Source organism: Accipiter gentilis, chromosome 31 (assembly GCF_929443795.1).
Source record: "Accipiter gentilis chromosome 31, bAccGen1.1, whole genome shotgun sequence".
NCBI classification, from domain to species: Eukaryota; Metazoa; Chordata; class Aves; order Accipitriformes; family Accipitridae; genus Astur; species Astur gentilis.
In genome coordinates, this window is record NC_064910.1 from 17,588,773 (window position 1) to 17,607,352 (window position 18,580).

Here is an 18,580-nt window from a genome sequence, read left to right on the forward strand (position 1 = left end):
GGCCAAGCTGATGCTTCCATGTTGTTCAATGAAATATATATTAGTTCACCTAGTTCAATAAATTAGTCCATGTAATAGAATACATAAATACCCAAATCTCTTATTTCCTCAGCTTTTGAAAGGACATTAAAAGAAAAACTAGTGAAAGTCAGTGATGTTTGAAGTAAGGCTTAGTTTAGAAGTAAATGATACAAGCCCTCTGCTTTTTCCCCAGAGGTATGATGCAATTGTACTCATCCCTGAATGATAATACATGTTTTGACATTGAAGCTTATAATGCAAATGACAGGCAACTTACTTTTCAATACTTTATCTAGTTCAGAGTTGATCTAACAACTGCCTCTGCAGACCATGAATGTTTTTAGCTTTGTGTTACACCAGCCACTTAGCAATAGGAACTCCTAGAGAATAAGCTACAAATCAGTAGGCTGTACTGTCCAACCACTCAGAATCAAGTCAGTTTAGCTATTCAAGGTAACCTTCCAGAGCGCCAAACATTATACTGTGTAGTTTTTGCAACAAAAATCTATTATTTCTGGGATCAGATGCAGTCAAGTTTTCTTTTGCTTTTTTCCATTTGGTCTTTTTGGTCTTATGCTTCCTGGCAGGGGTATTTTCCTGTAACTTTTTATCCCCCCCGTAAGCATCATGCAACCATTAAGCACTATTCTCTACTGCTCTATTTGGGAATAGCAGTGCAGTATCTAGGGCTAAGGAAACAGCCACTTCGGACTTTCTCTGTCCGAAGTGTACACTGTACACCATTTTTGCTTTTTCAACATTTGGCTGAGACTAGGACTTGGATGGGTCTGCTCTGACCTTCAAGTTTAACAGGGGTAAAGGAAAGGTGGTATTTGGGAGCAGCAATTTGAGGGTCAAAGAGATTGTTCTGTACTTGCATATTTTCTCATACTGTGAATTTTCAAAAAAGGATTTACAGTTTGGGTTTACTTTGGGAGCTTCAGCTGTTTCTGAGATGAAACTAGCAGCCAAGATTTTTTTTTTTTCCCCTACAGTGTAACCTTTGGAAAATTTCATCACTGTAGTCTATTTGGATCTCCAATCCTGTGCTACTTCTACAGAGCAAAACATACAGAGACTGTTAACCTGCTGAGAACCTGACAAGGATTTCACCAGATGTAAAAGATGACTGGAAATGGCCTGTTATGAGCCATTAAAAAAAACAATAAAGTCACTGACCCAGAAAGCCTGAATTTCACCAGGTGACAGATGGGGAGGAAATCACTTAACAGAAAGGAATCAGGTTTGTTTGTATCATAGCTGATGACGGAAAAGCCTATCCGTATCCACTCACCTGTCTCACTCTCTTTTTTGAGCTTCCAACTCTGAATATTCCTACAGTCTGGAGACCTGCAAGTATAGCACATCAAACAACCACTTTATTGTTTAATTTTCTGCTGAAAATTGCATTGAAACAAAGCAATCTGGGCTATGTGCGTACTTGAAACAATAAAAAAACCACAATGTATTTCTCTACAAACCTGTACTTACCACGCTGAGGCAAAACTCAGTTGTCTTGGACTAAGAAGCCATTGACTGTAGCTTTTAAGGACCTCACATCACCTAACCTGCAAAACGGCATCTCCGTGACATTTCTTGTGATGCCATTTTGGTTGTGCCACTGCTACTCTGTGAGGAACAGAGGTATGCAGAGAGTGAAGCGCTGCTCAGCATCTGGAGGTGGCACTTCCAGGACCGACAACAAAGCAAACAGACAATAACTAAATACGTGGGCACTGAGCTGTGTCTTTGCATACAGGAAGCAGTTGATGTTTGGGGTTACCCACTGGCTCTATAAAACCTGTCAAGATAAAGCTGAGAGTTTCCTTCAGAAGGACATAAGTACAGTACTCAGGCAGATTGCGAGAGCGAAGAACTCTACCTGGGAGTTGCGTGCAGTTTAGAGGGTAGGAACAGCTACTATACAGAGGGAAAGCTGTAAAGAAGCACTGTTGTACTTCAGGCAAAGAGCTGAAGGTGTACCTCTTGTGTCATTTAGACTTGAAGTGATTTGGAAATGGGTGTTGCCTGCTATTCCATAAGAAATCAGTTCAAACCTTCTTCTAGCCCTGTAGATACTACCAAAGCCAAGTGCCAGGTTCTTCACTTGGGTCACAACAACCCCACGCAGCGCTACAGGCTAGGGGAAGGGGGGCTGGAAAGCTGCCCGGCAGAGAAAGACCTGGGGGTGCTGGTTGACAGCCGGCTGAATACGAGCCAGCAGTGTGCCCAGGTGGCCAAGAAGGCCAACGGCATCCTGGCCTGTATCAAAAATAGTGTGGCCAGCAGGAGCAGGGCAGCGATCGTCCCCCTGTACTGGGCACTGGTGAGGCCGCACCTCGAGTCCTGTGTTCAGTTTTGGGCCCCTCACTGCAGGAAAGACATGGAGGTGCTGGAGCGTGTCCAGAGAAGGGCAACCGAGCTGGTGAGGGGGCTGGAGCACAAGTCTGATGAGGAGCGGCTGAGGGGACTGGGGGGGCTCTTTGGTCTGGAGAAGAAGAGGCTGAGGGGAGACCTCATCGCTCTCTACAACTACCTGGAAGGACGTTGTAGTAAGGTGGTGTTGGTCTCTTCTGTCAAGTAACTAGTGATAGGACAAGAGGAAATGGCCTCAAGTTGTGGCAAGGGAGGTTTAGATTGGATATTAGGAACAATTTCTTTACTGAGAGGGTTGTCAGACATTGGAACAGGCTGCCCAGGGAAGTGGTGGAGTCACCATCCCTGGAGTTGTTCAAAAAATGCGTAGACGCGGCACTTCAGGACATGGTTTAGTGGGCATGGTGGTGTCGGGTTGATGTTTGGACTTGATGATCTTGAACGTCTTTTCCAACCTAAACAATTCTATGATTCTGTACTACCAGAATATCAAACAAACGATAATACAGTTGTCAAATGTTCATACTTTTCCAAGTAACAAAAACTGAAAAATTTGAGAGTAAATGCACCGTAGAGGTGACATGGTGTTTAGCAATGAGAATGAGAGGAGAAATCTTAGAGACTTAGGCAGCTGTCCACATAATATCATTTTACACAGTTAGACTTTTTTTGCAAAAAGGATTAAATTATCTATAAGCTTCGAAAAGCTTATGGTCTAACAAAGGCTACTCTGCAACATTCATTTTCACTACTGGCATACAGGAGATGTAAAATAACCTTGCAAAACAAATGCCTTTTGATAGCCATGAGGCTACACTTGCTTGCTAGAGATGGGTAGCTTCGCAGCGGTGTTTGGAGTTGCAGATTTTCATCAGAGAAATTCAGATAGGATTCTGCCTTTTAGTTTCTAGTCTCAACATGACACGTTTCTTCAAATATTCTTTTATCTTTGCATAACAGAAAATTATGTTGATGGAATAACATTTAGTAAACCCAGGAACACTGGCAGGGAAACATCTGAGATGGAGATACTCATACTAGGCAAAAACTGGAGGCTGGTTACCAGTTCCTGCACAGACATACAGTATTTGTTTTACACTGCGGGTCTGAAGGAAGTCAAGCCTTTACAACTCTGGGACATGATTCCAGGGAAAACAGGGAGGGTGAACAAGGCCAGGGGCTTTTATGGCTAAAAACATAACTATTTTTTATCATACGCTGTTCAAAATGAGCATTTAAAGCATTTGTGAGAAACCCCTAGGTGATTTACTGCTGAAAAATTGGCCTAAAGGACTTACAAATACAGGCAAGTATTTTCAGAATCAGAAACCTAGTCCATCATAAAGCCTAGAATGGTGTTGCTACAGGATTGTTACTAGAACAGAAAGTCCTCTATTATTGCTAAAGCCAACAAGCAAATAGTAGTGTCTGTCTTCTGCAATCTTTACATTTCTCAAAGTCAACCAATCCTGATGACTGTTTTGTGGATGGCAGATTAAATTGGAAATTGAAGATCATCAATATTTGCCCCAAATTATCTCAGATTATTGTGTGCTGAGGTACTACAGTGCACTCTTAGAAAATGCACCCCAAAAAATCATAAATTTTCTTGAAAAGGAAACTTTAATGTAAAGCAAAAATTTTACTAACAAACATTGTATAGAAAAGAATCTTTATTATGACAGTGGGTTAACTGGATTAAAAAATTTATCAGAGGTGTTCAAGTGACATAAAATCACAGTATCCAAAGGATACTCAGCAGGATGGGTTTTTTGGGCGACTCAGACACTTTTATGTTCTCCAAAATCAGCTACCCTTGCTTAAAGGGATGGAAGTAATTAATCTCAAACTTAATCATCCCTACACTTATTTGTCAGCCATGGTATCTAATTTGTGTAAAAGGCTAACAATGACTCTCTTTCACAGTTTTCCTTTATATATTTGTAAGCAACATGGTTTTCAATTATGTATTGTAAAAGCTCAGCATTATTATTTAAATTGCAGTCCCTCATCTGCAAAAGCCTGTCATTCAGAGTCAGTAAATGATTTCTTCCTGGTCAAATTAAGCATCAAATGCATCATTTGGTGTTGCAGTCACCATTACTTAATGGTTTGTTTATTATCTGGCCACGTGATAACTCCATCTTGCTGTGGCCAAGTTATTTCAATTCTCATTAAAAATCTTTACAAGACTAAGATACATCGGGAGAGATGTTGAACAGATACCTTGATTAACTATTGTTTCTGCATTACATAAAGCTGGTGGGAGGTTTGTGTCTGGATGATCATGAAGACATGAGAAGAATATTGGCAGGAGTTTATAACTCCCTTCGGAGAGAGCAGACCCAAGCCTGAGGCTGGTCGGGGGACTCAAGCCAGGGACAAACTGAGTAGCCAGCCTATAAGCGTTGTAGTGAACTGGAAAAAGCTTCTTGAAGCTTAATATAATTTAGCATGGAATTTTTTTCTTTCTCTGAGCCTCTATCTTCAAATGCTGTTTCTAGTTAAGTCCTGCACTGTAGTATAAACAGTTAATTTAGCTCTTACACCTTAAGTCATTTTGAAGAATGGCTCCGGGCTGACTGGCACATTTCAGACTTTCATTCTCAAGGTATGGGTAAACCCTTGGGGTGTGAAGAGCCATTCCTGCAGAGCTGAGCACTCCAGTACGAGATGAATGACCTCCAAGAAACATCTCTTCCCCCCTGCTGTATGGGCCAGTTTGCAAGCCTGTAGCATAGATCCTTAGGTAAGATACCGTCTAAGTAATTATTTGTGAGGCAGTATCTTTAGCAAGAGGCAAAACAGGAGGGAAAGCACGTGACTTTCAAAGATGTCCTTGCAATTTGAAGTATATGCTTGCTTCTCAAAATACACATTTATTTATATTATAGTAAAAATATATCTGCCACTCCTGGGAAAACAAAATATTCTTACCATGCTTTTCCAAGTGCTGGCAGCAACTATCTACAAGCCGGGGAACCTGCCTGTAAATAGGGTTCAGGCTTAGTTTCTTATCTCTTGCCTTTTCTTTCTTGCTCTGGGCTTCTGCTGGCAAAGAGAGCTGGAGAGCCTCTAACAATCGTGACTGATTGTCATCAAGATCTGTAATAGAGTCCACAGACATCGCGCCCTGTAAAATACACACACATGAACAATCAGTACAGCTGGAGAAATCTAAACACCACAGGACCTTATCTAATAAAGACTTTTGCCCACCTGTATTTTAAACAAACTAATATAAAAATGTAATTTGCTACACAGTTTTTGTAGATTAATGAAGTTATAATACCAGTGTAATGGATGGGAAAATCACAATGGTACCAATGCTATTATTACCATACTACAAGGAATACAAATTAGCTATTGAAAAAACTAAATTCTTTTCACTCACTCAGCATACCTTTTTATTGTTGTAAGCCTGCACATACTGCAGGACAAGGGTGAATCATGGTCTGTGTGTGCACCTCACAGTACAATATTTATGCGCATGGAGATACATACACATTTTTAAACCCGATTCCCTACTTCCTCTGCAGCTCAGGCCATTGTATCAGTGAAAATGATGCAAATAGATTTACAACCGTACACCAAATAGTTAACTAATAACACAAATACATACAACGGTGGAGACTGAAATAATCCCATGTTATCACAGAACAACAACACACCAGAGAAGTAGAGGGGTAGTATTTTTTAGATAATTCTACTTCATTTATCTTAATATTTTAAAATCATTACAATTCCAATGAAAGCTTTGAAAACTGTGTTTTGATTACAGCATGGCACAGAAGTTCAAGCAGTCTGTAAAGCATGAAGCAGCACAAGCAGCAGAAGGTTCATGGCATCTTTCAATGTTCACACTTGAAAACTAAGATATTTTTTTTTCCAACCACAAGATTACTGTCACTTCAAAATTACTGTTTCCCTCAATTCTTATTAAAGTAACCAGGCAAAAACATTTTAGGGGACATCTAGGATTATAAATAATAATAAACAAAAAGAAAAATTTTGGTTTTAATTCTCATTAGAAATATCTATTGTAAATTATTTTCTTTCTTTCTGAAACAAAGAGGTAGTGTACAAAGTGTAAAAGGTACTGTACAAGGATCCAGCATGTCATCCTAAGGAATAATGAAGAAAATGTAAATTCCCATTCAAAACTTTGCCGACAACTCTAATTTCATAAAAGCATGCTATTCTGCTGACAGGTATTTCACAGGCTGCTGGTGAGATCTCTGTGTCTATTAAATGAAAATCGTACAACTGCTAGGGAATTTCAAGCTCTAGAATTATCTTCTTCCATCAGGCTAGACAACTGAACTTTACAAAGATTTCCAATTCATACGCAACTCATACAAAGTCCATTGAGATTTCAAATTAATTTAAAAATTTTAGCTCATAATATTTTTTTTAAAAAAAGCATCTAACTTATCAGGTATAGTTCTGTTTATTATAACTCATGGAAGACTTAAGAATAAAACACAGTGAAGTTTTTAGGTTTTTTTGGACCCATATCTCTAAACAATTACTAGACCCTTTCGAATGCAACTTTGACCTTGATTTCTGATGTCTCTCAGAAGTACATTTGCTTGATTCTCTTTACCATTTCCTGCCAAAAGCAAACAAAAACAACTCCCAAACCAAACAAGAATCTCTGGCTATGTTCCATGTGTGCAAAATTCCAACTGAACAATTTTTCTGTTTTGTTTTTAAGAGTTTTGGGTTTCAGACATCAAAATTAGTCGACTGACACTGAAAATCCCAACGCCATCCTCACAGCTGCAGCTCCCCAGCAGCTCCTGCACGACAGGTGCCCTCCTTTATACCTTGTCTTTACTGGTCCTTCCCTGCCTCCAAAGCATCCTCACCTCATGAATCATTATTATCACAGAGTCACTTAAGTCGGATTCAGTTCCCTAAAATAGATGTAAATACAGTCAGTTCGCCATTATCCTTGGGCATTTTATCAAAATTGTGGATTAACTGGGGCATTGAGCTGGCTTTACGAAGAGTGACCTTGAGTTCAGTGGCTGAAGTACAGCACTGCTTGGCAATACCAAGTCCAGGCCAGCTCTGATTTTAAATTTCAAAGTGCACAGGAAAACACTACCAATATACTCCATGGATCCAGCTCAAAGTCAGCCAGACCTATTGGTTTGGGCTCAGCCAGACCTATAGAACTGCTGAGGAACAATGCAGGAGATCGTGCATATTGCTACTCCACTACTCCAGGACTATTAACACAGAGACAGTGCTACCTGGACTGCAATGCCCAGCAACCAAAGAAAAATCAAGTTCCATCTACTAGACGTTACCTTTGCACATAATGGATACCAGTCCCTGCACCACCATGACAACTTCAAAATCTAAATAAACTGGGAAAGTTTTAAGCTAAGCACACAAAAACACGAAGGAAAGAGGAAATCAAAGAGGAAATGGAAAGTGCAAAAAGAAAATGAAGCCCAGAGCGACAAGTGTGGAATGAAGGTCAGATGAAGCTTTTCTTTGCTTTTTAAGTGTTATAGAAGGCTTTTCTCTTTTGAAAAGATGAGCAATATTGCAGAGTATGCATGGGATCAAGTACTATCCATGGCAGATCCATTTTCACTCTATATGTTAGGCTGTTTGAGTAGTAAAGCAGTATGACTGAGCTCCTGATACTTGAATAAATTTTGACTGGATTATATATATATATATATATATATATATATAATATATTAACGGAGAGTTAGAATATTGTCTATAATAAGCACACAGAAAATGTCTTGCTGGATGACCAGAGTCTCAACTGCTGGGCAAAACTCCTACACAGAAAATGCAGCAAGTGATTTCTGTCTAGCTCTTGGAGGAGAGATAACCACAGCACTCATACCGTGAGCTCTGCAGCCAGCATTATCTTATATCCCTTTCACTGAAAGCCTCAGCTGCCTGTTCATATGGTCTGGACAGGCCAATAGATGTGTATTATGGGTATATAAGAATGAAACATCTTCAAATATCATGCCTCAGCTATCTGTAGACAAAATGTAGACTTCAAGCTTCAGCCGACAGCTAGAGGGAAAGAAGGCAGGTCATGGGGCTCTTCAGTTGCCTCTTAATTTGCAATTAACTCCAGTTCTACTCCTCTTAACACCATGGCTTAAAGAGCTCTACATAGCATTTCTCTGAAGTAGGTTCTATCCTAGGGATGAAAGACAGTAAGAATCCTAAGAAAATACTTTATTGCCCAGGGTCTGTTCTTGTACCCCAAATTCTTTCTCAGATTACTTAACAGGGGTTTTTATTGGAAGTATTTTATTACACATTTTTTCCTCCCTCCATTGCAAATGAAATTCAAAAGCAGTAATTCTAGAACCTCTACCCCATGGTAACAACAACAAAATCTACTACTGTTACTAGCTGCAATACTGGAAAACTGGAAATCTCAGAGCATAAAATTTATAAAGAACAGAACCCTGCAAACAAATGGTCTACCAGGTACCTATCTTACATGCAGGGTTAACGTTCAACCCAAACTACCGCACTGTGCTCTGCTGCCAAAAGGCATCTTCATAGCCTGTATACAGAAATGTCCTTCATAGAGCCTGGTACAAATCTACTCTGACAACTTCTTACTTACCATCAAGGACATGATCAGAATTAAGACCATACGTTTTTTTTACTAATACTAGGATAGGGCTTAATAATTAGATTTGTTTCCAAGTTTGTGGAGCTAGATTAACATAAGTATACATATAAATATCAATCACATAGGTTTAGTCTTCCCCAGTTGAAAAAATTAGGTTGAAGACAGATGGAATTTGTTAAATCTAAAAGACCTAGACAGAAGAAAGTAGATAAAGGGAGTGAACAGGAAGACTTCTAAATAACCTCTCTGCCACTTTGCAATCTGTAACAGACTTGCACAGTCTGTATGATCTTTTCCCAACAGCACCAGAGAAAGAAGATTTCCACTACAGTTAGAATTTTTTGCTATTGACCAGGCCGGCTTCCACCTGAAAAAAAAATCACTGTTCGAACATGACAGAAGAAAATATTCCACAATCCACAGACACAACAGGGTTTTTTCCTGCTCCAGCTAGACCCTCCGGACCTACTGGCATGCACCACATTGTGATGGGTCTACTTACACGCCTCCTTGCTCGTGGTGCTGGCTCGGGTGTGTTGGGAGAAGTGGATTCGTTTGGTGTTTCTGAGGTTGAGCTAAGAGATGAGTTACTGCTTGAAAGTTCTTTGTTCTGCCTTTTAGTTCCAAACGGCAAGAGAAAGGCCACAAAATCTGAAACATCTTTTTGCTCTTCTCTCTGAGAGTCTTGCTTGAGCTTGTAGGCCCGGTCATTAGCAATCACTTGGGACAAGGGCATTCCAAAAGCCTGGGGAATAAATTCTGCAAGAACAACAACAAAATTAATATTTACTGAACATCTGATATTTATTTAGTACAAAAAGAATTAAGTATTAAGTTGCTAAAAAGAAAACCATTCTGAAGTCCCTTTAAATATATAATAATTCCAATGAGGTATTGGACTGCATAATAATAACAACAACAACATTCAAACAATAAAATAATAGTGGAAATGTGCCAGGTAATTGTAGCCCATGGTATCTGAATCTTGTTTCCAGTTGGATCATGCAAGATACACCACACAGAATCTTAGAAAATCACTTGGGAGCAGACCTAATTAAGATCTTAACTTCCACTGAAAGCAACTGGAAGTCAGGCACTTCTGGCTACATCTAGATGGTGCAGAGACATCAGGGGCACTGGTAACCCAATCCTGAAACTGGGGAGCTTAGCTGGCCCATGCCACAGCTCTGTCATGTTTCAGACCCCTTCACCAGGTTTCTTTCTCACAAATGCTCCGGGGCACCAGAGTCAAGGGGTACAGGTACGTGCATGGGTCTCATTACAGGTCAGGCGGCTATGCGCCTACCTGTACAGGGAGCTTGTAAGTGCATCCACCATTCAGACTAAGCCTTAAAAGATACGGTTTTACTGCTTTAACACAGTAGTAAGATTAAACCAATTTAATAGTGGCATATCAGTATAAAGGTTCTTTGTAACAGTACAAAAATACACACGGACATATAGAAATACAGGAGAATACAGGTTTCTCTCAATTAACAAAAAGAACATAATCCCATCCCACATCAATACAACTACAATGTACAAAACCAGCATATACTTCAGGTCTCAAAGTAAAATGCTGAACTATTTTACAAAATAGAAAAATATTCTACAGTGAATCAGCCAACAACAACTAGCACTGAAATTCTTGTCATTAAGTTTCAAATCTAAACCTATCTGAGATTACTAGAACCAAAACCATTGGGCCAGACTGCCAACTACAACTGTTTTGTGCTCCAATTGAATGAAAAAATAGCTATTGACTCTATTCATCCTGGTGAAAACCTTCTACGAGGTTCCAGTTTTAGACCTGTCTGTATCACAAATAAATAAAGCACCAAAGATTACAGGCAACATTTTTTTTTTTAAGTATGAAAAAAGGAACAACAACAACAAAAATAAAAGCAAAAAAGCAAAAAAGAAATATCCTTATCCTTCTCTTTTGCCACAGTTGTCTAAATGATTAAAGGCCAAAGTTCCTCCTGGGACTTAAAAGTCTGACTGTATCTTTGATGACACTTTCAAATTTTATCTAGGTATGCATTATCATTAAGACTAAAGTAAGGCATTGAAAACAAGATTACATTTTATGAATCTTGAATGAGGATACTACTAGCCTATCCTACTAAAGAGACAAGGGCCCATTGTTCTGATCTGGTGCGAAATATTACTGCTCTTCACAAGTATGAAATGTTAAGACATGAACTAACTTTGGTGGCCAGACAAAACTAAATCAGGAAGCAGAGCCTCACATATCAAGCAAGTCTGGAGGTGACCTGTAAGTAGAATGACATCTAAAACCATCTGTATTTAATTTAGGACAAGAAACATCATCATCACATGGGTATCAAGCAATGCAGGGATTGCCATTTGCAGGAGTCCAGAGTTAGACCCATCCCTGCTGTACCCAGCAGAGTGTGCCTATAAAATGATGAGAGTATTAGTACTAAAATTTTTTACTGTTCTGAATTACCTTCCCATGAACATTTAAGACCAGAACTTGAAATGCACATATGCAACTGTCATGGTTTAAGCCCAGCCAGTAACAAAGCACCATGAAGCCACTCGCTCACTCGTCCCCCCCGGCCATGGTGGGATGAGGAGAAAATATAAAGAAATGCTCATGGGTCAAGACAAGGACAGGGAGGGATCACTCCCCACTTATGGGCACGGGCAAAAGACAGGCTCAACTTGGGGAAGAAACAACATCAATTTAATTTACTGCCAATCAAATCAAAACAAGGATAATGAGAAGTAAAACCGAATCTTGGAACACCTTCCCGCCATCCCTCCCTCCTTCCCACCTCAGCCCCACTCCCGGATCTCTCTCCCTCCTCGGGGAATGGGGGCTGGAGTCGGTTCCTCACCCCTTGTCTCTGCCGCTCCTTCCTCCTCAGGGGGAGGAGGACTCCGCACTCGGCCCCTGCTCCGCCGTGGGGTGTCTCTCATGGGAGACAGCCCTTCATGAACTCCTCCAATGTGGGTCCTTTCCCCGGGCTGCAGTCCTTCAGTCCCAGCCTGCTCCAGCCTGGGCTTCCACACGGAGCGCCGGCCATCTTGGGGGGCATCCATCCCCCTGCTCCGGTGTGGGCTCCTCTCTCCCCGGGCTGCAGGTGGGCATCTGCTCCCCTGCTCCCCTCCATGGCTGGGGGGGACAGCCTGCCGCCTCACCGCGGGCTGCGGGGGCATCCCCTCCTGCCTTCCTCCCTGACCTCGGTACCCACAGAGGGGTTCCTCTCCCGTTCCAATCTCCCACTCCCTGCAGGTTTCCCCATCTTAAATCTGCTCTCCCAGAGGCGCTACCACCATCACTGATTGGGTTGGCCTTGGCCAGAAGCAGGTCCGACTTGGAACTGGGGAAGCTTCTAGCAGTTTCAGAGAATCATAGAATCATTCAGGTTGGAAAAGACCTTCACGATCATCGAGTTCAACTGTCAACCATGCCCACTAAACCATGTCCTGAAGTGCCATGTCTACATGGTTTTTGAACACCTCCAGGGATGGTGACTCCACCACTTCCCCGGGCAGCCTGCTCCAATGTCTGACAACCCTCTCAGTAAAGAAATTTTTCCTAATATCCAATCTAAACCTCCCTTGCCACAACTTGGCCGAGGAGGCCATTTCCTCTTGTCCTATCTCCAGGCACCTGACAGAAGAGACCAGCACCCACCTCACTACAACCCCCCTTCAGGCAGTTGTAGAGAGCGATCAGGTCTCCCCTCAGCCTCTTCTTCTCCAGATCAAACAGCCCCAGCTCCCTCAGCCGCTCCTCATCAGACTTGTGCTCCAGCCCCCTCACCAGCTCGGTTGCCCTTCTCTGGACACGCTCCAGCACCTCCATGTCTTTCCTGCAGTGAGGGGCCCAAAACTGAACACAGGACTCGAGGTGCGGCCTCACCAGTGCCCAGTACAGGGGGACGATCGCTGCCCTGCTCCTGCTGGCCACACTATTTTTGATACAGGCCAGGATGCCGTTGGCCTTCTTGGCCACCTGGGCACACTGCTGGCTCGTATTCAGCCGGCTGTCAACCAGCACCCCCAGGTCTTTCTCTGCCGGGCAGCTTTCCAGCCCCAATTCCGCAAGCCTGTAGCACTGCGTGGGGTTGTTGTGACCCAAGTGCAGGACCCGGCACTTGGCCTTGTTGAACCTCATACAGTTGGCCTCAGCCCATCGATCCAGCCTGTCCAGATCCCTCTGTAGAGCCTTCCTACCCTCAAGCAGATCAACACTCCTTCCCAACTTGGTGTCACTTCTCACAGGAGCCATCCCTGCAGCCTGTTCCCTGCTACCAAAACCCCACCACACAAACCCATAACAGCAACACATCTCCCCTTCTGCCTGTCTAACCAGGTACGTTGTTATACCTCCAACATCCCTATTTATCTGTCCTTTCACAACCTTTCCTGAGAAAAGCCACTGACCCAAATGAAATCCTGGACATGAAATATTTCTCTGGTTTTGGCTCACAGACACTCGTACTTCTAAGTGGGATGGGACAGCAGTATGTAGCACAGTGATGCCCAACAGGACGCTGATGCCATCGATCCTACAGCGCTAGGACCAACTGGGACAAGAACAGCATGAGATAAGATCTGAGCACTGCTTCCTTAAAAGATTTCCATTAAAATGACCCTCTCCCTCACTTGGTTATGTAAAGGCTGGTATTTTGAGGTAGGTGTTGCTCCTCCTTGAAAACCCTCAGATGTTGAATGCCAGGTTTTTAATTGCTCTTGCTCAACATGCTTGTGTAGCACTGAAAGGACACTGAACTTCTGCTCTAGGCTGCTTTGCTGTAGGCCTCCTTCTCAGAGGACATGAACTGCTTCCCCGATTTCTCAATGTCTGGCAGAGATGGGGAACTGGATGAAAACCAACTGGCTGATTTTCAGACTAAATACAGATGGAAGTGATGCTGGCTGGCAGTGGTAATTATGTTAAGGAATTGGCAAAAGCAGTAACTTTTTGCTCGTTTGTTGAAATTAAGAGAATTGGTTGCACCCTCCGCAAACTGGCTACAGCCTCAAGTTCCCACCAAAGCTCCTGTGTGTGTGTGCGCCGTGGAGGGGGGCGGTGGCGATGAGCATATTTTGCCCACCACTCTTCAGAAGTATTCAATCCCAACAATTTTCTTGTTGGACAAGTAATGTCATGTCCATTAGAGTGAATGCTAGCCCTTTTGACATTTCAGATTCATTAAAAAAAAAAAAAAAAAGAAAAAAGAGTTGTAGTCGTGCAAAGTATTTAGCAACCCACTGATGGGGGAGAAAGGGCAGGGACTCAGATGTAAGATGTGTAGGTTTGAGGCTCCGATCTCACAATCAAGCTAAAAGCTCCTGCTGCAGGCTGGAGATCCCTACTGTTGGAGATGTTTAATTTGTATGAAGAAACATTCCTCAGAGCAAGGTCTCAAACTTTGGTCTGTTGTACATATACTAAATGACTGTAAAACCAAAAAAAATTTGTTCACTTATTCAATCATCAAAGTGGGTAGAAATTTTGCAGAAAGCACCATGTAAAAATGTGAAACAACCTGGCAGACTGGGCAATCGGTGTGGAAACACAGACTCATATCCTTAGCCCGAACAGCAGCATATAAGGACTTGACTTTAGATCCATTCTGGTTTTTAGTGTTTACTGGCACAGGAGACAATGTGCTATTTTGGAGAAGTGCACAATTTCTTTTACCAGAAAATACATCTTGCAGCTACGGAAAATTTCTTAAGAAAATTTTGATCAAAACTTGTATGTTCCCAAGATATCATTCTGTGATGGCAAATCAGCATTTTCCAATAAAAAGCAGCATGTCACAGAAAAACTTCCAGCCAGATCAAATAAGAATTTCAGTGACCAGAAATCCTTTTCTTTGCTAATCAAATGATGATATCCAGAATGTTGACCCATACGGTTAGCTTACTTGGCTTCATGCCACCCTGTCCAAGTATAGTTTCAATGACTTCTCTGAAGTTTCAGCTGGTGAAATTTGTGGTTTCCATCCCACAAACCATAGCAGCCTATTAAGAACCAGTGAGGTCTATACTCTAGACCCTAATGATGCTTTCAATGTCAATAAAGAGAACAGCATACAATACAGCAACTTTGGATAGTCTCCTTAGCAGTGTTTTTTTTTTCTTAAGTACAGCTTAAGTGCTGTTTTTGAGCTGCTAAAACCGTGTGACCAAGATCTAATGAGGTACTTGTACTACCTCTATCTAAATGACAGGCAACAGAGTGGGAGACAGCTCAGAGAATAATATGCTTTAAAAGGGATATTTAAATGGACTTAAAGCAGTCTTTAAGTCAACCTCCCCCACTGGCCAGACTGGGTAACTCTGTTTTGCTAACCAAAATTAATTCCTTTGGATCCGTAGAGGGAGTGATGGAAGCAAGGAAATAAGGAAAATGGAAGCCTCGATCCATAATTGGAATGGCAAAACTCCCTCCATCTGAAGGTTTGTCAAAATCATGCACCGACTCCAAAAGACTTGAGATAAGACAATGTTCTCACAGCATCAGCTCTGTGGCCGAAACTCCCTTCTCCAGCTAGCCAGAGCTCACTGACCTTCAAGGAGTGATATAAGGCCTTTGCAATTGCTCAGACTTTTTCTGTGGGTAGGTCTTTGCTTTCAAAAAAAAACCCTGAGAGGTCCTTTAGTTGACTTTAGTATGAATTATGACAGAGTGTTCCTTAAAACAACCTTTAGTATGCCTAGAGAGCATGAGAAACATTTCTGAAGTTTTTAAAAAAGCACAGTGGGGTGCTGGAAAGGCTTGAGAAAAACATGTTTCTGATAAACAATAATAAAAAAGAAACTTCATCTACTCAGCTCTCTCCTTAAGCTGTGCTAAGCTCTCTCCTTTAGCTGGCATTCTAACATCATGGTAGGTTGAATTACTGAAGAACAAATGCAAATGTTATGAAATACCTCTGAATTTACTGAGTATGGCTGGGAAGTAAACATGGAAGACGTTTTCAAGAATTCTGAACTTAAGGAAAATCAAACATCTGCTGGATCTCCATATGCTACAGAGTTACCAGGAAGGCCTTTCTCAGAAACTCCACCATATACAGCAGCTCTGCTAAGACCCCACAGATGAACGTGTCAAGTATTTACATTCCACACAGGAACACCAGCAAAAGGGATGAGTCTCAGTTGCTCAACAAATCACGTAATAAGTGATTATTATTTCTGAGCAGGTCTCTCAGTTCACCTGTAGGGTTTACTGGAACCAAGGCAAAATGGAACTGGTTTACTGATAAAATCTTCTAGGAGAAATCCTTTCTGGGAGGCAACTCTCTCAGGAATGCCTGTGTGTACTTTCCAAGTAGGCATGCTTACGCTGACCCCCGTATCGCTGGCAGGAGATGGACAAAAGGCTCCACTTCTGCTGCCGTCAAAATTAGCAGTGAATTTGTAAGGGAACAGTACCCAGCCGCCAGCATGCAGAGCATCCCAAGAATTTCTTATTCCAAGCAGCACTGACATTTTACTGCTCCTCCAGCCTGAGTACTGTTTGTTAGCAGCTAACGTAAATGTTTGGAGACATATGTAGACAGCATGATTGAGAGTCATGATGGCCATTAATAACAAGGAGGCTGAGTAGAGAAAAGCAAAGACACGGAACGATGGAAGCTGAAAATACTGCTTAAATATCTGGGTGGAGTGCTGCTCTCCTGTTTCATCTGTTTACATCCGGCAAGTTTTGCTATATCCTGGTCTTTTGAATCACTCAGGGATGTAAAAACAATTGAAAAAACACTCGTTTTAGAATTTTTCCCCTTTTAATGAGATGATGACAGATGTACCTGTCAAAAAGGACAAAATAAAGATATCTCCTTTAAAGTGCATTCAATTCTACTTTAGTGCCTTTGTTGGCCTTCAGAAGTGTAACAGTTTGCTGAAACTCTCACTTAAGAGATAGACAGGCTCATCGACTGATCCATCTAAATAAAAAGTGATGTTAGGAGAGTAAACACTCCACAGAAAAACTCCACAGTGATTAAATCTCCAAACAGTCCTAGAAGAAAAGAGTACCATGTCCTTTTGGTTGTTTTTTTTAAGCACAGACACCTGGTTCCGTGGGGTGAGGGAGAACAGTCTTGGGCACAAATCTGAGAGAGCTGGTACCTCCCCAGAGAGAACAACTCCAGAAGTCTACATCCTAGGGCAGTTCAGTGCACATCAGTGCTAAAGGAGAGGATTTGTCAGGCAAGATCAAGGACACAAGTCCTCCCTGCTCTTTCTCAGGAACTACCTACACACAAAGACACAACCCTGACTTGTTCATGCCTTGTGCACCCTGCAGCATGGCCTCCGTCGTGCGTCCCTGGTGATCAGCACAGCGGCCTTTTTTTCCACCTCTGTGGTTTCCTGCACCAGGCACATCTCAGTGATCTTTGGCTGCAACCCACACACAGGATCACACCGTGATGCGTGATCATCAGGATTAACCTTCAGGAGCTTATCTAGTCAAAAAAAGACTTTTCAGGTGGCATGTACTCCAGACAAGACCTAACAACATGGCCCCCTCAGCTGTTACTTGTCGTGGTAGTACATGGGGTCTCCCAGGCTGAGATACAGGAAACTCAAAATGTTTGCAATTAACTACATACTCTTCAAACTGCAACTGTGCTTACAGAAGTGATGCTGAAGGGATAGAAATGCTGTTTATGTTAAGGCAACTGCAACTCATCTGCATAAAGTGTTCTGGAAATCAGCTTCCCCACTTCGCCTCTGACATCCTACAGCCTGGCCTCGCCATTTCCTTCTTACAGTGGTGCAGCAGGACTAGTTATGAAAAAAAAAGAAACCCCACAAAACCCCAAAAAGAAATAGAAGGAAGACATTCCTTTTGGGCCTGAGGACCAGGGACCTGCCCATATGGGTAAGTGAGTGTTCCTGGCCTTTTGTGTGAGCACAACCATGTCCAGAGTGAGGAGTGTTTGTTTTTGGACCGGCTGCTCAGAAATGGAAGATACTCTCTTTATAAAATAAATGGCAGAAATGCTCGTTAAAAAAACGAGCATAACGGACCAGGATAATGCTTGCAGCTCGCTGTGATACAGACGCCGAGGGAGGTGAACTTTGACTTCAGGTGACGCAGAGACGACTGCTCAGGGAAGGTGTTCCCAGAGGAAAACACCCGCTGGCCACCAACTGTGCCAGGCATTGGCGTGGCACGATCCAGCACCTTCCTGCTTGCTCATCCCCTCTGCCGTCATGGATTAGGATTCTGCTCAGCAAGTATCTGTGGGGTAGATGATCTTTAAGAACTCAGAAGGGCAGAGAAGAGTACACCAGAAACAACCACGGACAGAAACCCTGAGAAGCAGGGCACCGTCTCCTGCTCTCTGGGCTGGTTTTGCCTCATGTTTTCTCTTGGCAACAAATAAGAGCCAACATGGCTTTCTTTTCACTCTACTGACACAACCTGGCTGGGAACCTGATTCCTTCCAATTTCCTGGCCCTCCATACCCTTACTGACCAACCCGACACCCCTGTCAATACAGACGTCCTGAAGGAAGGAGAGAAATATAGATTCTGCTGTCTGAG

At 42.3% G+C, this 18,580-nt stretch overlaps 1 protein-coding gene across 10 annotated transcripts in view; it reads right to left on the bottom strand.

Moving 5' to 3' along the window:
- Nucleotides 1–18,580, bottom strand: part of ARHGAP6 (Rho GTPase activating protein 6) — a 339,162-nt gene that overhangs the window by 25,503 nt on the left and 295,079 nt on the right. For all 10 annotated transcript variants that reach the window (XM_049834635.1, XM_049834634.1, XM_049834643.1 and 7 more), the window contains 3 exons: nucleotides 9,531–9,787; nucleotides 5,335–5,530; nucleotides 1,316–1,371 (listed from right to left, as the gene is read on the bottom strand). In XM_049834635.1, coding sequence (XP_049690592.1) covers nucleotides 1,316–1,371; nucleotides 5,335–5,530; nucleotides 9,531–9,787 — 509 coding nt within the window. The remainder of the gene's footprint in view (nucleotides 1–1,315; nucleotides 1,372–5,334; nucleotides 5,531–9,530; nucleotides 9,788–18,580) is intronic.